This window comes from Podarcis melisellensis (genome assembly GCF_964234715.1).
Source record: "Podarcis melisellensis genome assembly, chromosome: 6".
Lineage (NCBI taxonomy): Eukaryota > Metazoa > Chordata > Lepidosauria > Squamata > Lacertidae > Podarcis > Podarcis melisellensis.
In genome coordinates, this window is record NC_138538.1 from 57,875,662 (window position 1) to 57,899,532 (window position 23,871).

Sequence of the window (23,871 nt, forward strand, 5' to 3'; positions counted from 1 at the left end):
TATTTCTTCCCAGTAAATAACTGCATAAGCAAAAGAGGATTTAAGCAAAAGCAACTGCTCAACAAATCAGAAGTAGTAATGGGGAACAAATGTATTGACTGTGTATTATTCCAAGCTTCAGAAATGAGGTTAAGCTATTGTTGTTTGCATTTTGGACACCAAAGAACAGTGAAAAACATGGCTACCGGAACTCCAGGAAAATCAAAAGAGAAAAGAAAGTGGCCTTGAGGAAAGAGACCTTAAGCAGTTTGAGAAAGAGATTGCCCAAATGCCTTCAGAAGAATATGGAAGGATTTAGGAGCTGTTCACTGAATGAATCACAAATGGATTGCCAAACTCTTAAGGTGTAAACTGTATCTACTGGGTTGGGGGACGTAAATAAGATGCCTGATGTGAGGTGTTCATTTTATCTGTGATTTTATATCTGTAATGGGTCATTCACTGCAGTCATTGATTAATGAGCAGGTATGCGGGAACTAGCACTAACTAAATTTACTAATTCATCAAGGGTCTAGATGTTCTGATGTACAACAGAAGAGCTCCCATTAAAAGCCACATATGCTCAGACTGGCCTTTAAGTTCTCAAGTTATATAGCATGATGTGAAAAACTCACCTGAGGGTACAGCAGCAGTGCTGTAAGGTACAGAACTAAATACATCTGCACCAGCAGGAAGTGACTGGGATGAAGATGGGATAAAGGCATCACCTGGAGTTGCGGGGGTCTGTAAAACACAGCAAGATTAGAACGTGCTGATTAAACATACATGGGTGGCATCTCAGTTGTGGCTTCTGCTGCCAAGAACTGGCTCTACACCCTTTTTCCTAATTAAAAAAAGCGACAGAGAGGAAAGCATGGGCTGGGGGGGTTATAAGAGAGGAGATGCAGAAGGGAGAGAGCAGCAGGAAAGGGAAAACAGCAGCAACTAGAAAACATAATGGGAAACTACATCAGGAAAATCTCTTATGATTTGTAATGTATTAAATAAACCCGAAAGTGTTCTTCCCCAGCTCCTAGGATATATGCAAATTCCTACAGCACCTGTTCTCTCCCACCCCCCATGAAAGGTCTAAGGCTGTGTGATATTAATAGCTTCACAGGGGATCAGTGTAAGCAATTAGTGCAGAAAAAGAAGTAGAAAGGTAATGAGCAATTTTACATAGGGAAAAATTCAAACTGGGTAAAATGATTGCAAACCTTTTTGAAATTCTTTCAGCTTCAGTATGGGGCATTGTTAGTCATGAATATCTAAATGCATTATGCTGCTACAATAAGCCTGCTGAAAGTGGCATGTGAGAAAGAGGCAGGGCATTTCTCTCCGGTACTTACAGGGGGAGAGGTTACATCAGGAGGAGTGGACATGTCCCCAAACAGCTCTAGTTGGGTAACAGCCTGCAAAGAATTGCAAAAAGAAAGAAAAAAGATTTAGGCATGTCTCATCTCTTATCCACTGAGCAACACAGAAGCCAGTTTTGTAATGGAAAGCAAGAGTAACTTCTCAAAACAATGTTTTAGTCGCAATTTTTGGGGGCAAACCTGAACAAATGTCTGTCATTCCATTAATATCTCATTGGCACTCTGGATATTAAAGGATTTAAAAAATAAATAAATCCACAGGTGGTGTGAAGAGGGAAATCTTTACACAGAACCACCTCCTGATCAGAAGACAGGATCAATTTCTCCCTCCTGCCCTTCGTAGAAATTTCCTCCTCATAGAGGAAGAAATTTATCCAAAGGTTGCAATGGCTTCAATTCTACTAACCTTGTCAATGAGTACCCAGACAATGACCTTTACAAACCTCCCACAAAAGATGCTATGTCCATAACATCCTCTCACCAAGTGAGCCATCAAATGGAACAGTTCCCACTGTCCTATAGGTATCTTCTATTGACTCCTTCTGTCACCTAAACCATTCTGTTGTAGATGCATTTCTTCCCAAGGCAGGCTGTTTAAAGGCACCAACAAGTGTGTTTTTCACTAATAATTTACATCCTTCAGACATTTAACTTGCATCAATCCCAGTCTCTGGAATGAACTCTTGGGACAAATGTGGCAGAACCTGTTTCTGAAAACCTATGAGAAATGAGTTGCATTTGGCAAGGGAGGAAACAATATATATTTTTTGCAGAGTGCCAATAAGGAAGATTGTCCCTGAGGAAGGTATTTCTTGTTCCTGAACACATTATGCAATAATAAAATATTTTGGTCATTTTGATACATTTTTCTGATTTTCTCTGCATTCGGTCTCTCCATCCCCCCCCCTTTTTTGGCAGCCTGCCTCCATCATCAAAAATGCCTGTCCCACTTCAGGCTGCCATCAGCAAATCATGGATGGGTGCACTGAATATCCATTAAAAAATCCTAGTTGCAAGATTTGGACTTTATGGGTATTGGATTTGAGCGTGGAGGTCTTCCCAAATAAGACAGCCATTTATGGATACCCAGCAACTCCAGAGGCAGAATCGGCCAGTCTTCTGAAGCCAATCTTATGATTAACCATTAAATAATGTATGCTGTACTACTCTGTTATTTCATTACTGGGACTCTCATGAACTTCACAGAGCCTTACATTCAAATCAGCATTCAGGCAGAGCTTTAGAGGTGTTCAGTGTGCAAGCTAACTATAATGCTCAAGAAATTCCAGCCTCTAACAGTATGCCTTCCAAGCTTGCAGCTCTCTGTCTACTTATGAACAAATTCTACAAAAAGGATGTTAACTACCTGAGCTTGAAGGAACTCCAATTAAAGGCCCTCAAAACTGAAAGTGAACTGGATGCTTTTAAAAAAATGGAATTTGACACCTGCGTTGTCTTAATATGAAGGAAAAGGGATTAGCTATTCCACATGTAAACGCAAGAAAGGCAGATGCTTGCTTTGAAGGCATTTGGCCCTGTAAAATTTAATCATTTAATCATTTAATAAGATGTCATTTTAAAGGTTGTGTCCCTATTGTTGCAAAAAAAGGTGTAAACTAATCCATTCCTTTAAAAGATACTTCCAGAAGGAAATTTCTTACCTAATTATCACTGGTAGATATTATTTTTTAGCTTCTGCAAGACAAAGGGGCTCTAATAAAACTGTGCTTCTTGGTAATCTTTAATTTTATGACAGCTTGGGAGCTAGAGAATTATTTTGGGGTGGACAGGTACACCCACCCACCCTACAATCAAGTAGGTTTATAAGAAAATGATGGAAGAGAAGCATTGATGGTAAACATTCCCATTGTATAATGTACATTGGAAATACTTCACAGATTTTGAATTAAGTTATTCCTGGTCATTACAAGAACGTCTACCAATAATTTTGAAAGCAAAACAGATTAGGTGAAACTCAGTTTTCTGTGTTTTTGAGTTGCATACTGTTGTCTCACAGTGTCCTAGCGTACTCAACTTTCAACTGGGCTTGCGAATAAGGCACAGCATTTGAGACTGTCACTGTAATTGCAAAGTGAATTATTGGACATTCACAGAATGATGCCAGGAAAGAAAGATATGATAAACTGATGAACAATTTGAGGAGGTGCATTAGCATGCAAACAGTGAAGCTGATCAAAATTAATTTGGCTAATATAAATAAATGATCTCTTTAGAAGCTAATAAAAAAGAGCATATTTGAATTTGATTTACTAGAACATTTTCCGTGATGGCTGCATATTGAAAAAGTGCCTCTACAACTATGGGAATTAGGACAGCTGTTTAGAGGAAGTGTTTTTAAAATAAATGCTTTTAAGTGATCCTGACCAGGCTAACAGGCCCATCTGCTTTCGGAGGCAATTGTGTGGGGGATGTTGCACATATGAACTGGTCAACAGATACCCAAAGCAGCAGGTGCAGATCTACAAACTGACCTTATGACTACATCATCCAGCCTTATCTTTCTTCTTTTATTTTCCCTTGCTCCCCCACTCTATTTTGTGTAATATCTTTTCTGATGAACAGTTCTGGAGAACTTTAAGGCTTGAAAAACCTTTGTGTCATTTTGGTTGGTTCTACTAAAGATACTGTTCAACTGTGGATATGGGAGTTAAAAATTCAAAACATTCAAGTGTTTTCTCAAGTCTAGGCTAACCATACCCATTTCCGTGGGTTTTCCCTCAGATGACTTCACCTCTGGATGTTCCACCCTCATGGTGCTGCACAAAAATCTGTTTTTTATTTGGCAACAGCTTTTTAAATTTTAGTGAGCAGAAACAAAGCAGTGCAAATAAGGTTGCAATACAGCGAAAGGAGCGTAGGAGGATAACTGATTAGCATACAGCCCCATCCCCACCGTGCAATCATTCATCACAGTGCATAATTTTAGTTTTAGCTGATTCAAGCACTATAACTCCTTCACTCACACACTCTGCAATGGAAACATACTCTGTGAGTAAAGAGCATCACAGATGCAGGGTTTTTCTACATCTGCCAGAATCCTAAGTGTATTTCTGTTGGTAATTAAATATTTAATGATATTTAATTATTAAAGCATTTGTGTCTCACCCTTCAGGTGTACATGCACCACTCAGGGCAGCTAACAACATGTAACATCATGCTGCCTGTAGAATGGAAACATTTGCATTTGCACTCTGTCACCATACCTTACATGCTGCTGCTGCTGCTACTACTGCAAACCGCTTAAGCATTTGCTTGTTAAATGTGGATCTTGCTAGATGCAATTTGTATAGGAAAATTAGCTTAGATTTCATATTTTAGAAATTTAAATATCTAATGTACAAAAGAAACTCTGAGAAAGAAAATATGGGACTAGCTAGAGGTTATTTTACCCTGTTATATATTTGCTGGGATGGAAAGGCAGCCGATGTATGACACACATATGAATGAGTTGTGCTTTTTTAAGATTTTTGTTGTCATTGCTTTGTGCAGATGGTAAGTGGCAGAAATTCTGGAGAGATCGTTCACCACTATGGAGGTGCTAGAAGGTGACTGTAATTTTACCTCATATCTCTAACTTTTGACTTGCTTTGTCTTTGGGACTATGTCTGGGGCTTGCCTTGGATGAAAGGCATTACTAGGGAAAGACCCTGTCCATTTTCTGTTTTAGAACTACAGGTTAGACTCAAACAGCTTCTTCTCAGGGTTTCTGAAATTTCAGCATGTTCAAATTTCACAAGCTGTTTGAGTAACACTGTGTGAAAGACAGATAAAGTGTTAAATATATGGACTATAATCAAATATTTGTGCTTTCTGCCAACATCTTAAAAGCTTGTAGTAAGTGGCACTAATCTCTGTTTAGTCATACTCTGCTAACTAGTTTGGTGAGTTCATCTATTTCTACTGAGAATTCTCTTACCTGAGTGACTCTACCAAGATTTTCATCTATGTCCAACAACAGGCTTCCATTCTCCAGCTGTAATGCATGATTGATGAAAATGAAAGTGAATGATTTATGAAAATGACATGTTCTGCTGAGCACAACAATGATGACTTCAACAATTATTGATTTTACTTCTGAACAAGATCTATTTTATAGTTTCCTGGTCAGATGCTTTTTCTTGCCTCAGTGATTATATACATACTATAAGTTTTCATGGTTATATTGTACAAAGAAACAGAACCCAGCATGGGGAAGTGAAAATGAAGGGTTGGGAATATCTATTTAAGAAAAACCCTTGAGTTCTCTGGGTTGTGTAAGTGGACTATAATATGGGACACTGAGGCAAGAGGGAAGAGCACAGAAGTCCCCATACATAGGGGTCCTTAGGGTGAGGATGACTTCCATCTCTACTGTGTCCTACATATATTTCCTCATATATGAAAATGGTCAACATTCACTCATAAGAGAAAAATAAAACCTTGCGGCTGAACACATTACAATGGACAGAAACACCACCCATTGCCTATAGTTATAGGGATGCCATGGGAACCACACTAACCATTGGATTTCACCATTATTTTCTCTGAGCAAAATCACTTCTCTATCAGGGAAGGAAAAATAAAGTTCCAGAATGAATCAGAAAGTCCCTTCAAAATGAACCAGGCAGCCCTTTTGTATTTTCTGAATCTGGAAAAAAAGCTCTACAACAGACTTCCACAATCTGGTGCCCTCCCAGCATTTTGAACAGCAACTTCCACCATCCCTAGTCATTGGCCAAATCCTAGAGAAGAGACTTCCTAGTTTATTTTTAAGATGTTCTGGGGTGTCCCAGGGCTTTCATGAATGTAGATTTTTCTCACAACTTTGGCTTCCCCCATAGGCTAACAATACTGAAAGACAGGGAGAGGCTCATATCTTTCAAAGCAATTACATTGATTTGTGGCTTCAGATTTTGCTTAATAACTTTCATTCTAATGGGGCTAGAGAGATTTACTTTAAAAAATAATAATTCCAGGGTCCCCTTGTTGCTTGTGGGCCCAGTACAGATAGCCCCTGAACTCCACCTCCCATCTCAATGGCCCCAGTCAGCATGTGTGCATCTATAAGCTATCAGTTGGCCCAATGCACCATTTAGGATTAATTTTCCTTTTGTTCTCCTGCCAGCAGGAGAATATGTAGTCACTACTTATGGACTCGCTTTAAGAAAGGCCTACAAAGGTTAACCAGCACATGATTTCAGAGAAGCATGAAGGCAGAGATGCAGTAATAGATTACTTTGCTACAAGTCAGGTACGTTTTCAGAATCTAAAACAAATTATCTTTTTTCTTGGGACAGGATTTATCTTGTTTCTCCTCCTCCTGAGCATCACTCCAGCTGTCCTAAAAATTCTTCACTGCTGTCACGCTGAGTCACGCTGTGCCCTCAGCTGCCTTGCTGAACCAACACTGATTGCTCTTATGAAGCTGTCTGGAGAAACAGCAACAGCGTAACACTGGAGAAACATGTGTGCGGCGTTCAACAGACCATTAGCAACAACCTGATTGCGCTATGGCAGGACCTCCCAGAAAATAGTTGCCTGCCATGTCACTGCATGTCCCAAGTGCCCAATTATCATGGAGCACTTGGGCTGTATCCTCCATCAGTTCTTGTTCTGCATCACTTGCCGCTGAGGAGATGCTTCCTAAGGGTGAGCCATTAGTGTCTATTAGACCGTGGAAAAGTCTTCAGCGGAGACTTCACAGGACTACACTGCTCTAACTGGGGGCAAATATTTGGCACCGTTTGTCTGTCTTTCCTTAGACGTTTCAATACAAAAGGTTTCTCCAATTAGAGCAAACCCTCCTGCACCCCCCTCCTGCTTCTTCCTAGCGTGCTGCAGAAACAACCGGCAGCATAGCAAGACGTTAGATTGCTTGATCTTTCTGTATAATTGCAGCCTTTGTGGATTTCTCTCTGTGTGTTAAAATGTAAAGGCTGCTTCTAATTACTTGAAAATCTGTCTCATCACAGATCAAAACATACACACACATACCCCACAGCTCAGTCAGTGAGGAACACACAAGCAAGTTGCCTGAAGGGGTAGGGGGAATAGCAAAAACCCTCCTGCCAGGAAGGTATTAAGCCTTTCAACAACTTGTATCTCCTCCTGTTGGCATACAGAAAGAGAGGTTGCAAATGTTTCAACCTGATGTTTAAATTAAAAGGCACCTGTTTGGGTTTTGTAAGCCTCTCTATTGCCACGGCATTTGTCACTTGGTGGAAGGGAAAAGACAAAATCATATTTGCTTTTTAAAATAAAAATTTGTAGGAGGGTAGTGAAACAACAGGATACAATGTAGAGTCTACCTGAGCTATGTTCATTGAGAAACGGACACACACACAGAAAGGAGTGGAGGGAGGAAGAGGTGAGGTTGTATCCCATGCTAATCCTACTCATCTAATAGACCAACTGAAGTTAATGGATACAACTAACTTAAGTTCAATGGGTCTAAGCAGGGCTAGCATTAGATAAAATCCCGGGTCTTGGATTCTTCACCTTCATATTTGACAGACAAAGCAAACAGTTTAGGCAATTGGTACATTTCAATTCCAAATAGCCATTCTCTTTTTGAATTCCTCCTGCTGCTAATCTGGCGCTTGTTTTTCCATGATATTCTATCATGTTTGTGCCTTATTTTACAATCTGCCTTTTGAGCACATCTCAGTCTAAGGGAGCTTGTATAGAATTGATTTCTAATGAATTTTCCCCAATATATTTAGGTCTGCAAACCCCCTAGGAATGTATTCTCAGGAATCATTTATTCCTGGCATTAAGTCTCCTTTGTGCACCCACTGTTAATATTAGCAAATGCTCTGTGGGAGGCCTCCAAGCCTTAGAATAGTTTATTAAGCAATTAATGAAGTTTTTAATTCTTAAAATCTTTGCAGCAGGAAACGTTTGAGCAAATCATAAAAAATATCACTGTCTTGACCTAATGGATAGAGATGCTGCTTCAAAAATCTAATAAAGTAGTTAATTGCTTTGTCTCTCATCTCCATAATGCATTATTAAAAAGCCTTCTCAAAACTGACACATCTCAAAAATGCAAGCTCTGGAAGCTGAGAACAAGGCTGTCTGGTCTCTATTGTAAATCATTCCTGAGCTGCCAGGGGACTCCCACATTGGTGTGTGTGTTTGATTTGAAGAAGTGCTCTGCTAGCTAAGGCCAGTGGCTCATTTAGTCCAGCATTGTCTTCTCACAGCTTCTTACTAGATGCCTAGGAGAAGCCCACAAGCAGGACATGAGCCCAACAGCATTCCCAGCAACTAATATCCAGAGGTATGCTCCCATCAACAATGGACGTGGAACACAGCCAGTAGCCTTATTTTCCAATAATTTGTCTAATCCTTTTTTAAGCCATTGAATTTTGGTGGCTATGCGCTGCATGAAGAAATACAGTGGTGCCTCGCAAGACGAAATTAATCCGTTCGGTGAGGCTCTTCGTATAGCGGTTTTTTCGTCTTGCGAAGCAAGCCCATTGACAGTTTAGCGGATTAGCGCTACAGCTGTCAAGCGGCTTCCAGCGATCAGCTGTTAAGCGGCTTATCAGCGGAACAGCTGATAAGCGGCTTAGCGGCTTAAGAAAAGGGTGAAAAAAGCGGAAAAAACCCACGGGGGGGATGCAAGATTTTTTTCGTCTTGCGAAGCAACCCCATAGGGGAATTCGTTTTACGAAGCGCCTCCAAAACGGAAAACCCTTTCGTCTAGCGGGTTTTTCGTCTTGCGAGGCGTTCGTCTTGTGGGGCACCACTGTACCTCCTCTTGTCTGTTCCGAATCTTCCAACATTTAGCTTCATTAGATGACCCTGGGTTCTAATATTATGACAGAAAAATTTTCTCTAGCCACTTTCTTCACACAAGGCATAATTTTCTACACCTCTATCTTGTTTCCCCCTTACCTTTTCTCTAAATAGCCCCAAATGTTGTAAGGCTTTTGAAAATACAAGTACACTGTGACTACTGGATCTCCCCTATCCATATGCTTAGTGACACTCTCAACAACAAATCCTACAAGGATAGTTAGACTTGCAGAAACCATGCTGGTTGTTCTTCAGCAAGGCTTCTTCATCGGCTTGCTTGGTAATTCTAGCATTAATAATGCTTTCCACCAGCTTTCCTGGAACAGACGTTAATCTAACCAGATTGTAATTTCCCAGAAAACCCCATCACCACCTGACCTCTTTGTAAAAATTGGTCTTACATTGGCTACTTTCTCCGGCACAGATGAGTTTAGGGACAAGTTGCACTTTTTCCCTTTTCTTCATTGAAGGTCAGCAATTTCACATTCAAGTGAAATTAGTCTTGGGTGTCCTCTGGACCCAATTTCATTATATATTGTAAATATTACTTTTTAATTTTTGTTTAGAATATTTAAGATGTTTATTATGGATTAACTTTTGCTTGTGTTAATGGCTAAACCCAAACAGTATCACTATGCTTTGCTTCAAGGCCCACAAAGTAGGAACTGAATCCATAGTTTGGAGCTGGTTTATGAATCTTGGCTTGCTTTAACCACAGTTTGTTGTTACTTCTGAACATAGGTTGGTGAGGACTGCTTAGAAAGTTCTCATTAGTGCAATGAGTGTTATGAGTGAAGCGTGTTATCTTGTTCTTAGTTTCCTTTGTATTCCTCACACAGTTTTCAAATTCATCACTTCCAGATGAATGTCTAGGTTAGGTCAGCTAGCCACTGCTAATTATTTTCAAATTGTAGCTTAATGTATTTATAAGCAAGTGTTCACATTAAAATCTTTCGACGTTGAACACAATTCATTCAAGGAACATTAAGCATTCCACCTCACTTGTTGACTAGCTTAAAAAGAAGAACTTCCTCAGATAATCAAAATGTGTATTGAGCCATTTAAGTTTATTTTACTCAACTTGATTTTTGTAGTCAAGTTAATTCAAAACTCCTCTGTGAGTTTATTTATTTATTTACTCCTTTATTTACCTTTAAATAGGTATCTCATTAAATAGTATGATTTACAACAACACAACAAACACCCAGAAATCTTTGTAATGTCTTTCCTGACTTAATTCCCTAAGGCTCTTTGACTCATCTAGGCATTTATGTGCACCTCATGAAATGCTACCTTATCATAATTTTATATAGCTTATTTGTTTTTTTAAATAAAAGTGGCTATAGGATTGTTAGGCTACAGTCCTACCATTATAAATTTTAGCAGCACTTAGGCATGGCATAACTTTTGACTTGGTTGTAGCCAATTTATCTGTATTTGGCCCGATAATGTGAGTGAATAAGGTAGCAAGCTTATTTAAATGGGCAAAATACAAATGCAGGCTAAGCTACAAGGTAAGGTGGGGATAATACTCCGAAATCAACGGAAAACATGTTAAAATGCAGGCATTTTAGAGGAAACACACTCTGGTTTTTATGAAAGATATTTGGAAATAAGCAAGAACAAACTTCCAGGCTGCAAGCCTATAGTCCCTTGGGGGATGCCCAAGGAATATAGGATTTGTCAGATCTTCCTTTCCAATGGTGGAAACACCCTCTGTTGTGGAAAGGCATCTGCAGCCAGTGCCCTTCCAATGTTGGAGGTGTGTCATGAGATGCTTCAGAATCCTCACAATCCTGTCACATCTTTAAAACAGGAAACATAGTAGCATAGCATAGGAAAAACACATCTCTTCCTTCTTCTGCCTTGCTGGAATAAGCCCAGCATGCGCACGCACGCACGCACGCACACACACACACCTTTGCCTACCCTTTATACCACCTTTAGTCAAGAGGTGGCCTGCTTAAGCACAATACTTGATTCTTGACCCCTAGTTCTATGAATCTCATTACACAGAACTTTATGCAAATATGAAAAAACTCAAATCCAAAACAAAAGAGTAATGCTTCCTGTAAATGTTCACAGTTATATGGTATTGTTAATTATCTGTTTAGAGATTTCAAGAATGGAAGCTTGTTTTTTCCTCCTCCTAGAAACAGCTCCTTGGTTAATGAGAAAGGGTAAGGTAAAGGTAAAGGTACCCCTGCCCATATGGGCCAGTCGTGTCCGACTCTAGGGTTGTGCGCCCATCTCACTCAAGAGGCCGGGGGCCAGTGCTGTTCCGAGACACTTCCGGGTCACATGGCCAGCATGACGAAGCTGCTCTGGCGAGCCAGCACCAGCGCAGCACACGGAAACGCTGTTTACCTTCCCGCTATAAAGCGGTACCTATTTATCTACTTGCACTTAGGGGTGCTTTCGAACTGCTAGGTGGGCAGGAGCTGAGACCGAAAGACGGGAGCTCACCCCGCCGCGGGGATTCAAACCGCCGACCATACGATCGGCAAGTCCTAGGCGCTGAGGTTTTACCCACAGCGCCACCCGCGTCCCTTAATGAGAAAGAGTAGTCATACTGCAAATACATAGATATAAATATGCAAGCATAGACATGCCTCTTACAAGGTTTAGCCACATGATTCATGTCCATGAGAGCAGACACAGCATGTTTGCCAGTATAATTTATATTCATCATGGACTAGTAGACCCCAGGATTTATGTTATGGAGAATGAATATGTCCTCTCACTTTACAGGTTACACCCACAGTAAAACTTGCCCTTCTTTGGTAATGCTGCTGGGAAGGATCCATTTTTGTTTTGCAAGACCTTAGAAGTTGATGAGAGAGGGAGCAGGGAACCCTTTGCCCATTTACCTAAGGTGGGATTTGATGAGAGAGGGGACCAGTGAATGTGGGTTGGGTTACTGGTGCCTGAGGTAAGGAGAAAATATTGAGGAATAAGACAATTGTGCTGCTTTCAGACACTTTACTGAGGTGAAATAATTAATTATCACCATCATTATCACCATCATTATCTTTCTCTTTTGTTTACCTTCTGCTAAATGCCCTGGAGCAGAGTCATTTCTATAGGTTAATAGAGATTCCTCCTGAGTTTCCACTATGAGGTATGGTAAATAACTCAGCTTCCTCAGGTACAGGCTGGCAGGAGCTAGACATTTTACTAATAAAAAGTAATATTTTTGCTCTACTTTGATATGACCTGAATAGCATAACTGCAGTCTTTTGCTATGCCACTACAAAAATCAACAGATCTAGGTCATTTGAGCTCCTTCCAGTGCCATATTTTTTTTCCTGAGCAATGCTAGCATGGGAACAAGTCATGCCATGGCCTCCTCCATGTGGCCAACATCTTTTGTGGCATCAAAGCTAACATCAAAAGAGGTGCTTCCAATATATTCAATAATGTAAGGGGGGGGGGGGACTTCAACTATTTTGTTTGAAAGCATTAAAATTTAAAAATGATTCCCGAAGCATTTCCTCCGGGTTCCTATAGACTGTTCATTACAGGAATCAACTTGCTTACAGTACTTATTTTCCCATTATAGTGGCATGATCCAAAATCCAACATGCAGAACCTTTCCGTCCTCATCAATGAAAGAAACAAAAAACAAAACAACCAAGTCTTTGTGCATATTGGTGATTGTGATGGTGCATGTAGATCATTTCTGTAGTCAAGGAAAATTTTCCCTGCACAAACTGAGATCTCCATGTCCATTGCATTTGCTCCATCACATCCCAAATCTGTATATGTTGTGTAGTCTGGGATAAAATTGTTGTGTAATCTATTAACACATTTTCAATGGGTAAGTTAAGCATTTTTTTTTGTTGTGGGCTTCCTCAAATATTTGAGAAGGTATAAGTAAGATAAAAGGGGACTGTAACCATTCAATGGTTACATTCAAATGGATGACCATTCAAATGGATCATCTTGTCAAACCTAGCCAAAGAGTGCAATTACATTAGAACACACTTCCAGTTACAGATAGGTAGCCGTGTTGGTCTGCCATAGTCAAAACAAAAAAAAATTCCTTCCAGTAGCACCTTAAAGACCAACTAAGTTAGTTCTTGGTATGAGCTTTCGTGTGCATCCGAGTGTATCTGAAGAAGAGTGCATGCACACGAAAGAACACACTATCTGTTAGAACACACTATCTGTCAGTGAGTCTTATGCAGAGAACCATGTGCCCTTTGGGACAGCAAATAATATGTAGGTAGGGTTCTCACCAACAACTGCTCCCATCCACCCACGTTACACAGACAGGCTTCTCTGATCTACAGCTTTCATTGGTGGCAGAAACAATAGGTGCCATTTAATAGGAAGTTCTCCAGCAAAATCCCCACTGAATAGGAATTATTCAAGACCAGAACAACACACTTACATACAAGTAAATTTGCATGGGAGAACGTCATGATAGGATGTGGCAATCATATACGTGGCAGATCCCAGTTCTAGGACATACCTATATAGGGTAACTACTATATTCATATCTGGTGATCTAAAAATTTTATTTTAAAGGCAGCTAGAATTTGTATCTGACAAATTAGCTCAAGTTCAGAAGAAGCTAACAGCTTGCAGATTATTATTTTTTTCAATTTTCAGAAAGAAAGAAAGAAAATATTCTAAAGAGCTGGAGTTAAAACAAGCAGAATACCACTTTGAGATTCAGAAATGCCATATTCAAATTGAGAGGATGTATTACATTTTTATGAAACATTGGCATAACATTTTCCTCACATTTAGGATTTTGCCAGACCTTGTTATCTTATGCTTTTTCAGGATAAAATAAAGGGGAATACTCTATTTAATTCTTTAGACTTAACTTAATAAGAATGCATTTTATCTTGCATTAAACTAACAAATGTTTCCCTAAACAGGCAGGAAAACTCTTTTTCAAAACCTGTAATAGTTTGCAACTCACTAGAACAAGAGAGGCTATTTAAGAAAGTACCATTGTTCTCTACTGAAGAGCTGAAGGTATAAAATTTCTGAGTGAACATGCTTGGTGGGATGGGAAATCATGTGAATTATAGCTAAACACATTGATTTTAAAAAAAAAGAAAAAAGGAAGAAAGAAAAGGCTCTCGGTAATGTTTTTTTTTCTAGAACCCCCTCAACAAAAGGAGACAAAAACTATTCCATCAGTGTCGGGCCAATATGTGAAGGCAGTAACAGGCTCTCCCCACTCTCTGTGATATCAGCAATGTTTCAGGCCATGTGCAGACAGTGGGAGCAATGTTTGCTTCCCTGTAATGTGGCATCTGTTAGTTTTAAAGGAGTTTATGCACACGGCAGTACATGGTTTTCCAAGTGGGAAATGCATACTTGCTCTGCTACAGATGCTCTGCATCACATCCCTACACCTCTATTTGCAACATGCTTTTGAGCTAGCTATTTGAGATGGCTAGAAAGCACCCTTCATCATTTTTCTGGTGGTATGGCAACTGGTGGAAACAAATTAGCATAAAAAACAAACTGTACATTTTCAAGGAGAATTTTGATAAAGTTACAACTTTTATTATGTTTTTGGAATATTAATAGAGGAAAGATGCTTGCTTTCAGAGACAGGTGCAGGTGCTCTATGAATTAGAGGCAGGAGCAGTAATTTGAGAATAAAATGAATTAATTTAAAGAGAATAATGTAACAGCAACAGACATAATTTTCTTAATTTAAAATGTCAGAAAAAGTCTTACTGACAAAGTGTCTTTTTTCAATTATGTTTTTTCCCCTGGTCTGGGGGCCTCTTCTTTTTGACTTCTTTGCTAGTGGTAGTGTTGCACTTCTCAACAATTGCAACATAGCTGGGATTTTGCAGTACCTTTGTTTTCTCCCTTGGTGTAAAAGCAGGCTTCCCTGGATTGTTATATGATGTTTGGACATGTGCCCTCTTCACACACCCCAAATTGGTGAGGATTAGAGGACAGGAATTCATTCATAACCAGGAGAGGAATTACTGGTGGATCATTCCAATAGGAAACATTACACTAATCAGTAATATAATTGCTCCAGGAGATGTGACTATGCATCTTGATAATTGATGTCAACATTTTTCATTTTTTAGTTTGCAGTATTGTGGCATTTGTAGCCTTGATATTCCTGCACTTTGCAAAAGTATCAAGTGAGGGAGAAGGATTTATTGTTGAAACACACCGACAGCATATTGATGTCCCAAGCAGAAAGTTAAAGAGAATTTGCACATCACAATAAACACAGGACAGCAGTGATGAGTTCTCCTGTTCTGAAACATACATTCAGATTTACCCTATGCACCAATGTATTCATGCTATATTTGTCCCTACCCCAATCTACACTATTTGTTCTTATTGGTAAGATAGAAATGTGAAGACAAAGGTAATTTTTGCTTTGAAGGAGCAAAACTTGAAAATCAAAACTTAATGTGACCTAGAAATTAAGTGAAGGAACATATTATGTAAGAAATATTAATGTTTCCAGTGCAATTTATATAGCTGAGAAGTATTTCATTCATGGGACGTGGGTGGCGCTGTGGGTAAAACCTCAGTGCCTAGGGCTTGCTGATCGCATGGTCGGCGGTTCGAATCCCCGTGGCGGGGTGCGCTCCCGTCATTCGGTCCCAGCCCTGAAAACCTAGCAGTTCGAAAGCACCTCCGGGTGCAAGTAGATAAATAGGGACCGCTTACCAGCGGGAAGGTAAACAGCATTCCGTGTGCTGCGCTGGCTCACCAGATGCAGCTTGTCACGCTGGCCACATGACCCGGAAGTGTCTGCGGACAGCGCTGGCTCCCGGCCTATAGAGTGAGATGAGCGCACAACCCTAGAGTCTGGCAAGACTGGCCCGAACGGGCAGGGGTACCTTTACCTTTTATTTCATTCATAAAGACAACTTCATCTCACAACTGCCATCTAGCAAATACTATATATGCTCAAGGAAAAAATAAATGCAACATTACTGTGATTATAAATGTCTAGATGGAATTGTGGAAATAGGTCTCCTGCCTTGCTTAAGCAAGCTGCACACATTGCTTGAGGGCAGTGCCTGCAGATGCTCCCCCGAATGCCATCTGGATACTACTTTTGAATCCAAGGTACAAGGAAAACATACCACGGTACATTTAATAATACGACAGGGCAGGAAGGCTCGTCAAATGCACACAACATACAGTGATATGTGCATTGCTAGATACAACCTAACAACATTCCATGAAAACATATAGAGCATGACACAAAGTTGATAACATAGGTTACAAAGAAGACAGCAGCAGCTGCATGTTGACTGCTTACAAACCCTTCAGCTACAATGGTGCAATTTCTGCACTGAGACAAACACTTTTCACCTTTGCTACTCAAGCTGTGCCATTAATGATCACCAGAATTCCCCTGACAAATGGTACTAATATCAAGACAAATAAATAAACTATGATTCTAGCCCTACAAGTGCATCTGTAACATGGGGTTCATTCTGTGTCTCCTGATGGGTGACACGTCTACCGCCCCCCCAAACACCATCTTTATTTTAAATAAACTAATAAAAGAAATCCTTTACAAGTAGATCACTTTCTTTTTTTGCTTGGCAAAACCAAATTCTCCTGGTCTGTTAAAACCCTCTTTAGTTTTGCACTTACAAACTACTGGCATTTTCAGTCAGTTTCTTATTTGAAAACATGGATTTAAGAGTTGAACATCCAGTGAATACAGAAATCTAGACCTGGATAAGTTTTCAGAACTATGGTTTAAACTTAAATTTCACTGGTTAAATCTACTTAAACATTTTGTAGGCCATGATCCAGCAGAAGCTTCCATTCATTAATTTCAATGGTGCTTGTGCAAGTAAGCTTCGGTTGGATTTTGACCCAAATGCTAAGAGAGTAGTTAAGGGTTAGTCTTACTTACTAAAAGCAGGTATGAGATTAAATTGATCTGCTTTGAATTATACATATAGGGGAAATCTCAAAATAGTGTGAGTAGTGCCTGCTCATGCAACAGGGTGTCTGCTTTTCCTTCTTCATCCTGCAGTCCTATGCATGCCCCCCAGTGGCGTAGCGTGGGGGGTGCAGGGGGGGCCGGCCACACTGGGCGCAACATCTGGGGGTTAGGGTTAGGGGGCGCAAATCCACGGGTTAGGGGGTGCAAATTACTTGCCTTGCCCCGGGTGCTGACAACCCACGCTACGCCACTGATGCCCCCCCCCCATCCTCCAAAAGAACTGTCCTGGAAACTCTGGATGGGGACCCACTGTTGCCCAGACGAATTTCCAATGCACAAGTGAGAAGACATCACTGGATCTAAGCGCATCTTTGTGTGTAAGCAATTCTGACTAGTCTTTTGCAACCAAGCAAACAAATGCAACATTAAAATTTGGGATGCTTAGAAGTTAAACATGAACAGATTGTTGTTATTGGTCCCGATTTAAGCTCAAAATTTGTGAAACTCATGTGTTAACCATGACCAGATTATCATTAGTGTGCTGAGCACTACTATTTCTTGCTGAGCTTCTAATAGGAGATACAAAGAGATTCACTATATTTCATTGCCAACCTTGACATTCACAAACCTTCATCTGATTATTGTGAGTCGTCGGATACTAAGGAGAATTCATGGAATTACTGACTTGCTAGCCATAGTGAGTTTTCATCCAGGATCTTTAGTATCCAAATTGGCTTTCATATTTGCATTAGTAAAAATATTTTTGTGACTTGTAGCTCAGAGTAACCACTTGTACATCTACATACATCCATGCACATATATTTGTATATTTCAACAAATGTGAATAACTACTATTACTTCTACTACTGCTATATAAGAATGCGACAGAAACACAGCTTAAGTGGAATAAATCTTTCCAAAAACCTACACCCATTCAAATCATAACTGATGTGGGTTGAGTCCTAATATCCTGATTTGCAAACAGATGACACCTACTCTGCCCAGGGATACATGACTAATCAATGGCAGGCAATGGGGGATTGTGGAAATGCGGTAGGGATACATCTTTATATAGCACTGTGATGAGTTGTTTGAAAGCCTTCATAAAATTGTAAACAGATAGTTTGGACATGTTGATGGGAAGATTAGGTTTTATTGTGACTTGAGTGACAGGCTTAGTGAAGGGTATTTACGGTTTGCCTCCTGTTGCTAAAAACACCATGACAAGCAGAACCTGACATGTGTGCATAATGGGAAGGCTTTGGGGGAAAAAATTATAAGAAAAAGAGCTCATTAAGAAGCTTGTATTTCAGCAAGCTTCATTTTCCCATGCTGAGAAAACTGCAGCATTGGGGAGCCACACAAGGCACGGAAGATCTGCAATTTGGCAAAGGCTGCTTTACTTTGACTTTGCTCACACACATTCCCAAAAGACTAAGTGGGAAGCTCTGTCCAAAAGTGGCAGGGAGGACTGGTCAACATCAATATCAAAATAGGAAGGAAGGAAGGAAGGAAAGGCATAATGTGGTCCAGCATTCATACTCAGCAGAGACACCAAATTAATTTTGCAGAATACAAATGTGTGTAGCTGTTATACACAATTTATTTTCACTCTCCAATTTCTACCCAGCAGATTAATTATGATGTCCATATGCAGCAGGAGAACAGGAAAATAGCCTTGCCAAGGCTGCTTTCCCCAAAATGAAAATGAACTGTCTTACATCAGCCGCAATGTTATAAAGTACAGTGAATTAGAAAGAGGAGAGAATAAGGAAACACTTCTCTGTTGTTAAAGTCATTTAGCCAAAGTCATTTAGACATTCATGTGAGCAAGGTTTACTATTAATAAAGTAAGTGTCCATGGATATCTAAATCAGATAGAGGCAACACTGGGTAATACAGGCACAGAAATTGAATTTTAGAGCGCTGTCTAATAGAGAAAGCAATAAATTGGAGGGGGGTGAAGGCAACTGTCTTAAAGACAAAGAGGGCTGTGTATAAAAGAGAGAACATTAAAACCAATGAGTGGTTGAATAAGATATTGGTTTTAATGTGTGCTTTATTTATTTTTAATTTGTTGAATTGCTGGATACCTGCCTACTCTTTTTTTGTGCCTCTTGTACAAGGAGAGGAGAGCAAAATCCTGTTCTTTGCACACTAATGGAGAATTACTGATCTGTTTTGCTTCTCAGCAATGCTGTAGCTAAGTCCTTGTTCCCAGGATATGGAGCCAGCCTTGGAGTAGACCTGACTGGGGGCATTCTCCCTCTGGGGTATTTTTAGGTTTGGCTCTTGGCTTTGTGATCTGTTATCGACTTCACCCCCCATTTTTCCTATGTTTAGTGTTTGTTACAATGTAGTATATAAAGTAGCAGAGGACAATGTGGAATTTTAGTGTATGGATATGTAAATTGTCTTTGTTTTCCCTAGAGTGTGATGCATTAGAAAATCTGCTATGGTAACTCTGCCACACGAGGACCTGCATTACTCTGCTCGCCAACCTCCCTGTGATTCCCCACACAGCAAACCATAGAGCTTTTTCTTCCCACCCCATGAAACTGCAAAAGCTCACTTTCCCTTGGGCCTCTTGGGTTTTTATTCATGGAAACCCAGCACTTTGATACAGCACTACAAAACCTGCAATGGAGGCTGCACAATGACAGCCTTACATTTTTATGTATATAGGAAGACAAACAAGTGAGTGTTGAAGAACTATTGAAAACTTGTTACTCCTGCTTTGAATGGCACATACTTACACTTACAGGTTGACTTTTTGGCACATCATAAACACCTTCCTTCTTTTGGCTAGTAGGAACCTGTAGTAATAAATAAAAATGTAGTTAGGATGAAGGTAAACATACAAATATTGAGAGATGTAGTTGGTAGCTTGCAGAGTGCTATGCATGATCCTACACTTGTGCAAAACTGATACTTTCTTATTGTAGTGAAAGAGACAGATCACCATAGCCAGAGACAGTCCTCAGAACCCAGGTACGCCATAATCCCCATTTCTGAGATCATGGTCATATGGGTTTCCCCAACAGGTCCAGCTCTCTGGAAAGATGCCCATTTATCAACTGGCACTCCTGCCAAACAGCCAATTGAAGTAAACAAAACCATCAAAATATATATTCCTCAGAAATGAGCTAAAACTTCTACAAGCAGTTAATTTTAATTTACAGCATAGATCTAGGCTTTGAGCATCTACTGGTTAAAATATCAGCTTCAGATCCACATTTGTAACAGTTGATCAATTTCACCTTTTAAAACAGTAATTTAGTGCTTCCCAATGCTCATGCTAATGGTCTTGTACATTTTGGAAGGTAATGAGTGATCTAGACACAACATCTCACCAAGCAACACCCTGCACCATATCAGAAGCAGCAAGGGGTAGTTTATAGTTGTTAGTCACAATACAAGTCAAAGCTTGGTTTTCAGCCAATTACTGTGCTTCTTTGAGAGGGCTGACAATGAGCTACTTTATACCACTCAAATATAGGTTTGTTAATGGGGAGAATACTTAGTTTAGAGCTGAAAAGTATGTAGTCTATATATGATAAGTTAACACCAATGTGTCCAACAGAAATCAAACTAAAACTTTTTTCTATGTTATACACAATATTCAGGGTAAAGCTTTCAAGGCAATATAAATAATATATACCAACATAAAAAAGGCTGAGGGGGATAAAAAAGAAACAAGTTATTAGAGAAATCACACCATACAAATTATATCTGTACTTGCATGAGTATGAAATGGTACACATGTCATTGGGATAAATGAAAATGCTTAAAAGGAACTTTGGTCTATGGAATGTGCTTGACTGACTGCTGGAGGCAATGAGAACACAGATGGAGCAATTCTATACCTGATAAATGTTTTCTTCTGTTTCAGGCTCACGGATTGGCTCATGTCCAGCCTCAAACACAATGTACTATTACATCAGCAGCAAAGGAGGAAAGGTCAAAGATGAATCAGAAAAGAAAAAAGGCAATTTGGAACTTCAGAAGAAATAACCATAGACAAGCAGTAAAGAAGCAGGTTCAAAGTACAGGCTGGCTTAGGAGCAATTGACTTTTGCTGAAAGGCATATCATGCAACCTTCTTTTATGGAAGAGAAATAAAGGAGAAATGGAACTTTGCTAATTGTCATTTGACAAGTTTCCTGCTGTTTTCCCAACGGAGATACAACCAAAGGCTCAATTCTGTTCCCACAGCAGCTACTGGGAATTTTTACTGTGGACTTCTGTGGGATCATAAAGAAGCCCCTGGGCTGCTGAGGGCACTTCTAATCTGTTTGAGGGAAGGAGGGAGAATTAGCAAGTGCAATGAGTTAAATTTCAGCTTCAAGTTTCCAATAGGGGGCTAATTTTTACACTATATTTGAGTACATAACATTATTATTATCACTGAATTTATATGCCATCCTATACCTGGGCGGTTCCATAGTCAACAAGATCAGTTGTGAACAAGTGTTTATTTTTGACGGTGAAATTTATTAAAGGAAATGCAATTTGCATGAAACAAAAAGTTGACTATCATTGTCGCCTTCTTAAATTAGTGGCAGGGAAATCTGGCTCAGAGCACTGGTCTCAGTGTGGCTATGCCCCGCAACCCACGGCCACCTGCCCCACACAGGTGTCGTAAGGTCACAACAGAACAATGGGAAGTTTAAAGTGAGCATCTGGGTTTTTCTTTTTGCAAGTGGGGCTCCTTGTCATGGCTTATCAGCTAAGCAGCACTGAAAAGAAGCCCCAGTAGAATCGGCTGCAGCTGAGGAGTCTTGCTTGTACCTTTTTGAAGCAGTTTGCATTCAAACCGCTTCATAAAATGCAGCTCGCCTATTTGCAAGGGCACTCCCAGCACCAGTGGCTCTGCTTCAAATGGCTTCCTAAAATGAAACTGTTTTATGAAGCAGCCTGAAAAGCAGCGCCAAAGGCATAGCCTTTTCCTATGGCCTTCTTGGCTCATTGATTTTTTCCCCTTTATTCTCCCCATGTGTATCCTATTTATTCTGATGGAAGAGAATGAAATGCACAACTTTCAGGGCTAGCATAGTTTCTCTCCCATTCCTGGGGTGTTTTTTGAGGATTGGAGGGCTTGATCCACTGCTGCTTGCAGCATGCCACCCCCAGTGCCCCAGTTCTACTGTCAGTGGGACAACTGCTACAGACCCTTCCATAGCTTCACTGAAGACACATATAAGTTTGATTGCCTTCTCCAAGAAGGCAGATCTTAAAAATCCCATGGCCTCAGAATGTCCTCCCAGGTACTAAAAGATTGCAGCATTACTATAATACATTCAGAATTTAGTATTAAGAATACTACCTATAAATCAGTGTTTTGAAGATATTTTATAATTTTTATAGCTGACTTATTAGACACCTAAATTATATTTCTTTTTTTAGCACTGTCACTCAGCTTAAAAGCTTAATCACATCCTTAACTATTTCTGAAACTCTGTTTTTTATAAAGCTTCAGAAATTACCTGGTAAACAGGATCTTCTACATCTTCCTCCAAAATTGTCTATCGCAAAGAAAGTAGAAGAGACAAAAAGGAAAGAAAATGAACAGCAGGTGTACAAGAGCCAAATATTGAGGAAAGATATTGCACATTGTTCAGTAAAGGAGGGCTAGATGTCTACTCAACCTTGCATTGCATATATGAAGGCGCACATTAAGAAGGAATACTCTGAAATTCTTCCAGTTTTAAATATCACAAATTAAATATTCATGCAACCATTTCGTATGTCTACTGTGCTCACCTTTGTTATTCTCAATCACTGCCAAATTGTATTATGGCACTACTGATAACAGCAATATTCACAGACAGCAGTGGAACCTGTAAACCTTCTATCCACTGAAACTAGTAACCAGTTACCAGTGCTCAGCAGCATAAGACCCACCCATTTAATGGTACAGGTAAGAGCATAAGTTTGCATGATTCAAACTTCCTGATTTCTGTGGCAAAGGATCAGTTTTATTCTTTGTTCCTAGGATGTCTTAGCACAACAGTCCCAAATTCTCAGTAGTTGCTTTGTCACTTCATCAGTGTACACTTCTATCAAAAAATAATTAGATACCTGATACACTGCTTGTTCACACTGTTTATCTTTTTGTGCCTTTTTTTCCAGCTCTTCCCTTTGTTTCAATTCATAAATGAGTTGAAAGAGGTCTCGTAAATCCAGAATTACAGGCTCCGCCTACATAAAACAAATTAAGAGTATTTCAATAATATGGGAAAGAAGACTAGCAAACAAAATGTGACCTTTCCTAATGAAACAGATGGTCTTAAAAACAATTTTATTTAGTAACGGTATAATGGATTCATTTAGATGCATTGATGGATTCTTATACTCTTACTTGTGAGTAAACCATTTAAATTATTACATTGAAATTAGTGTTAGTACTGAAGTATGAAATCATCTGATCCATATAATGAATTTGTATAGTTTGTAATGTTTGGCTGTAATGCACACTTGGCAACATTTCTGCTGGAAGTTCTTCTCTGGCTTCAAACATTAAGAGGTTCTGCTCTTGCTTTGTTAATGATCATTAGGCCATGTCAAGACAAGACCAGCTGATTTGTAAGCACCTGGGCAGAAGTCCTTTAACGTTAGCTCTTTATTCTCAGTGTCATTGTCATTGATCAAAGCCAGCTGCTTTGTTGATGCATGCGCATGTTATCTAATTTTAATTTCCTCACTGCTAATGAAACTATCATTGTTTCCTGGAATTACATGACCGGTCAACCCAACTGAAGTGAGGTCAATTCTCTTGATGGCTTCTTGAGAATG

At 39.7% G+C, this 23,871-nt stretch overlaps 1 protein-coding gene across 7 annotated transcripts in view; it reads right to left on the reverse strand.

Annotated features, from left to right (window-relative positions):
* The window catches only part of DAB1 (DAB adaptor protein 1), a 642,426-nt gene that overhangs the window by 20,393 nt on the left and 598,162 nt on the right, over positions 1-23,871 (reverse strand). For all 7 annotated transcript variants that reach the window (XM_081915801.1, XM_081915802.1, XM_081915805.1 and 4 more), the window contains 7 exons: positions 23,158-23,277; positions 22,563-22,601; positions 20,943-21,008; positions 19,833-19,892; positions 5,293-5,349; positions 1,329-1,391; positions 615-723 (listed from right to left, as the gene is read on the reverse strand). In XM_081915801.1, coding sequence (XP_081771927.1) covers positions 615-723; positions 1,329-1,391; positions 5,293-5,349; positions 19,833-19,892; positions 20,943-21,008; positions 22,563-22,601; positions 23,158-23,277 — 514 coding nt within the window. The remainder of the gene's footprint in view (positions 1-614; positions 724-1,328; positions 1,392-5,292; positions 5,350-19,832; positions 19,893-20,942; positions 21,009-22,562; positions 22,602-23,157; positions 23,278-23,871) is intronic.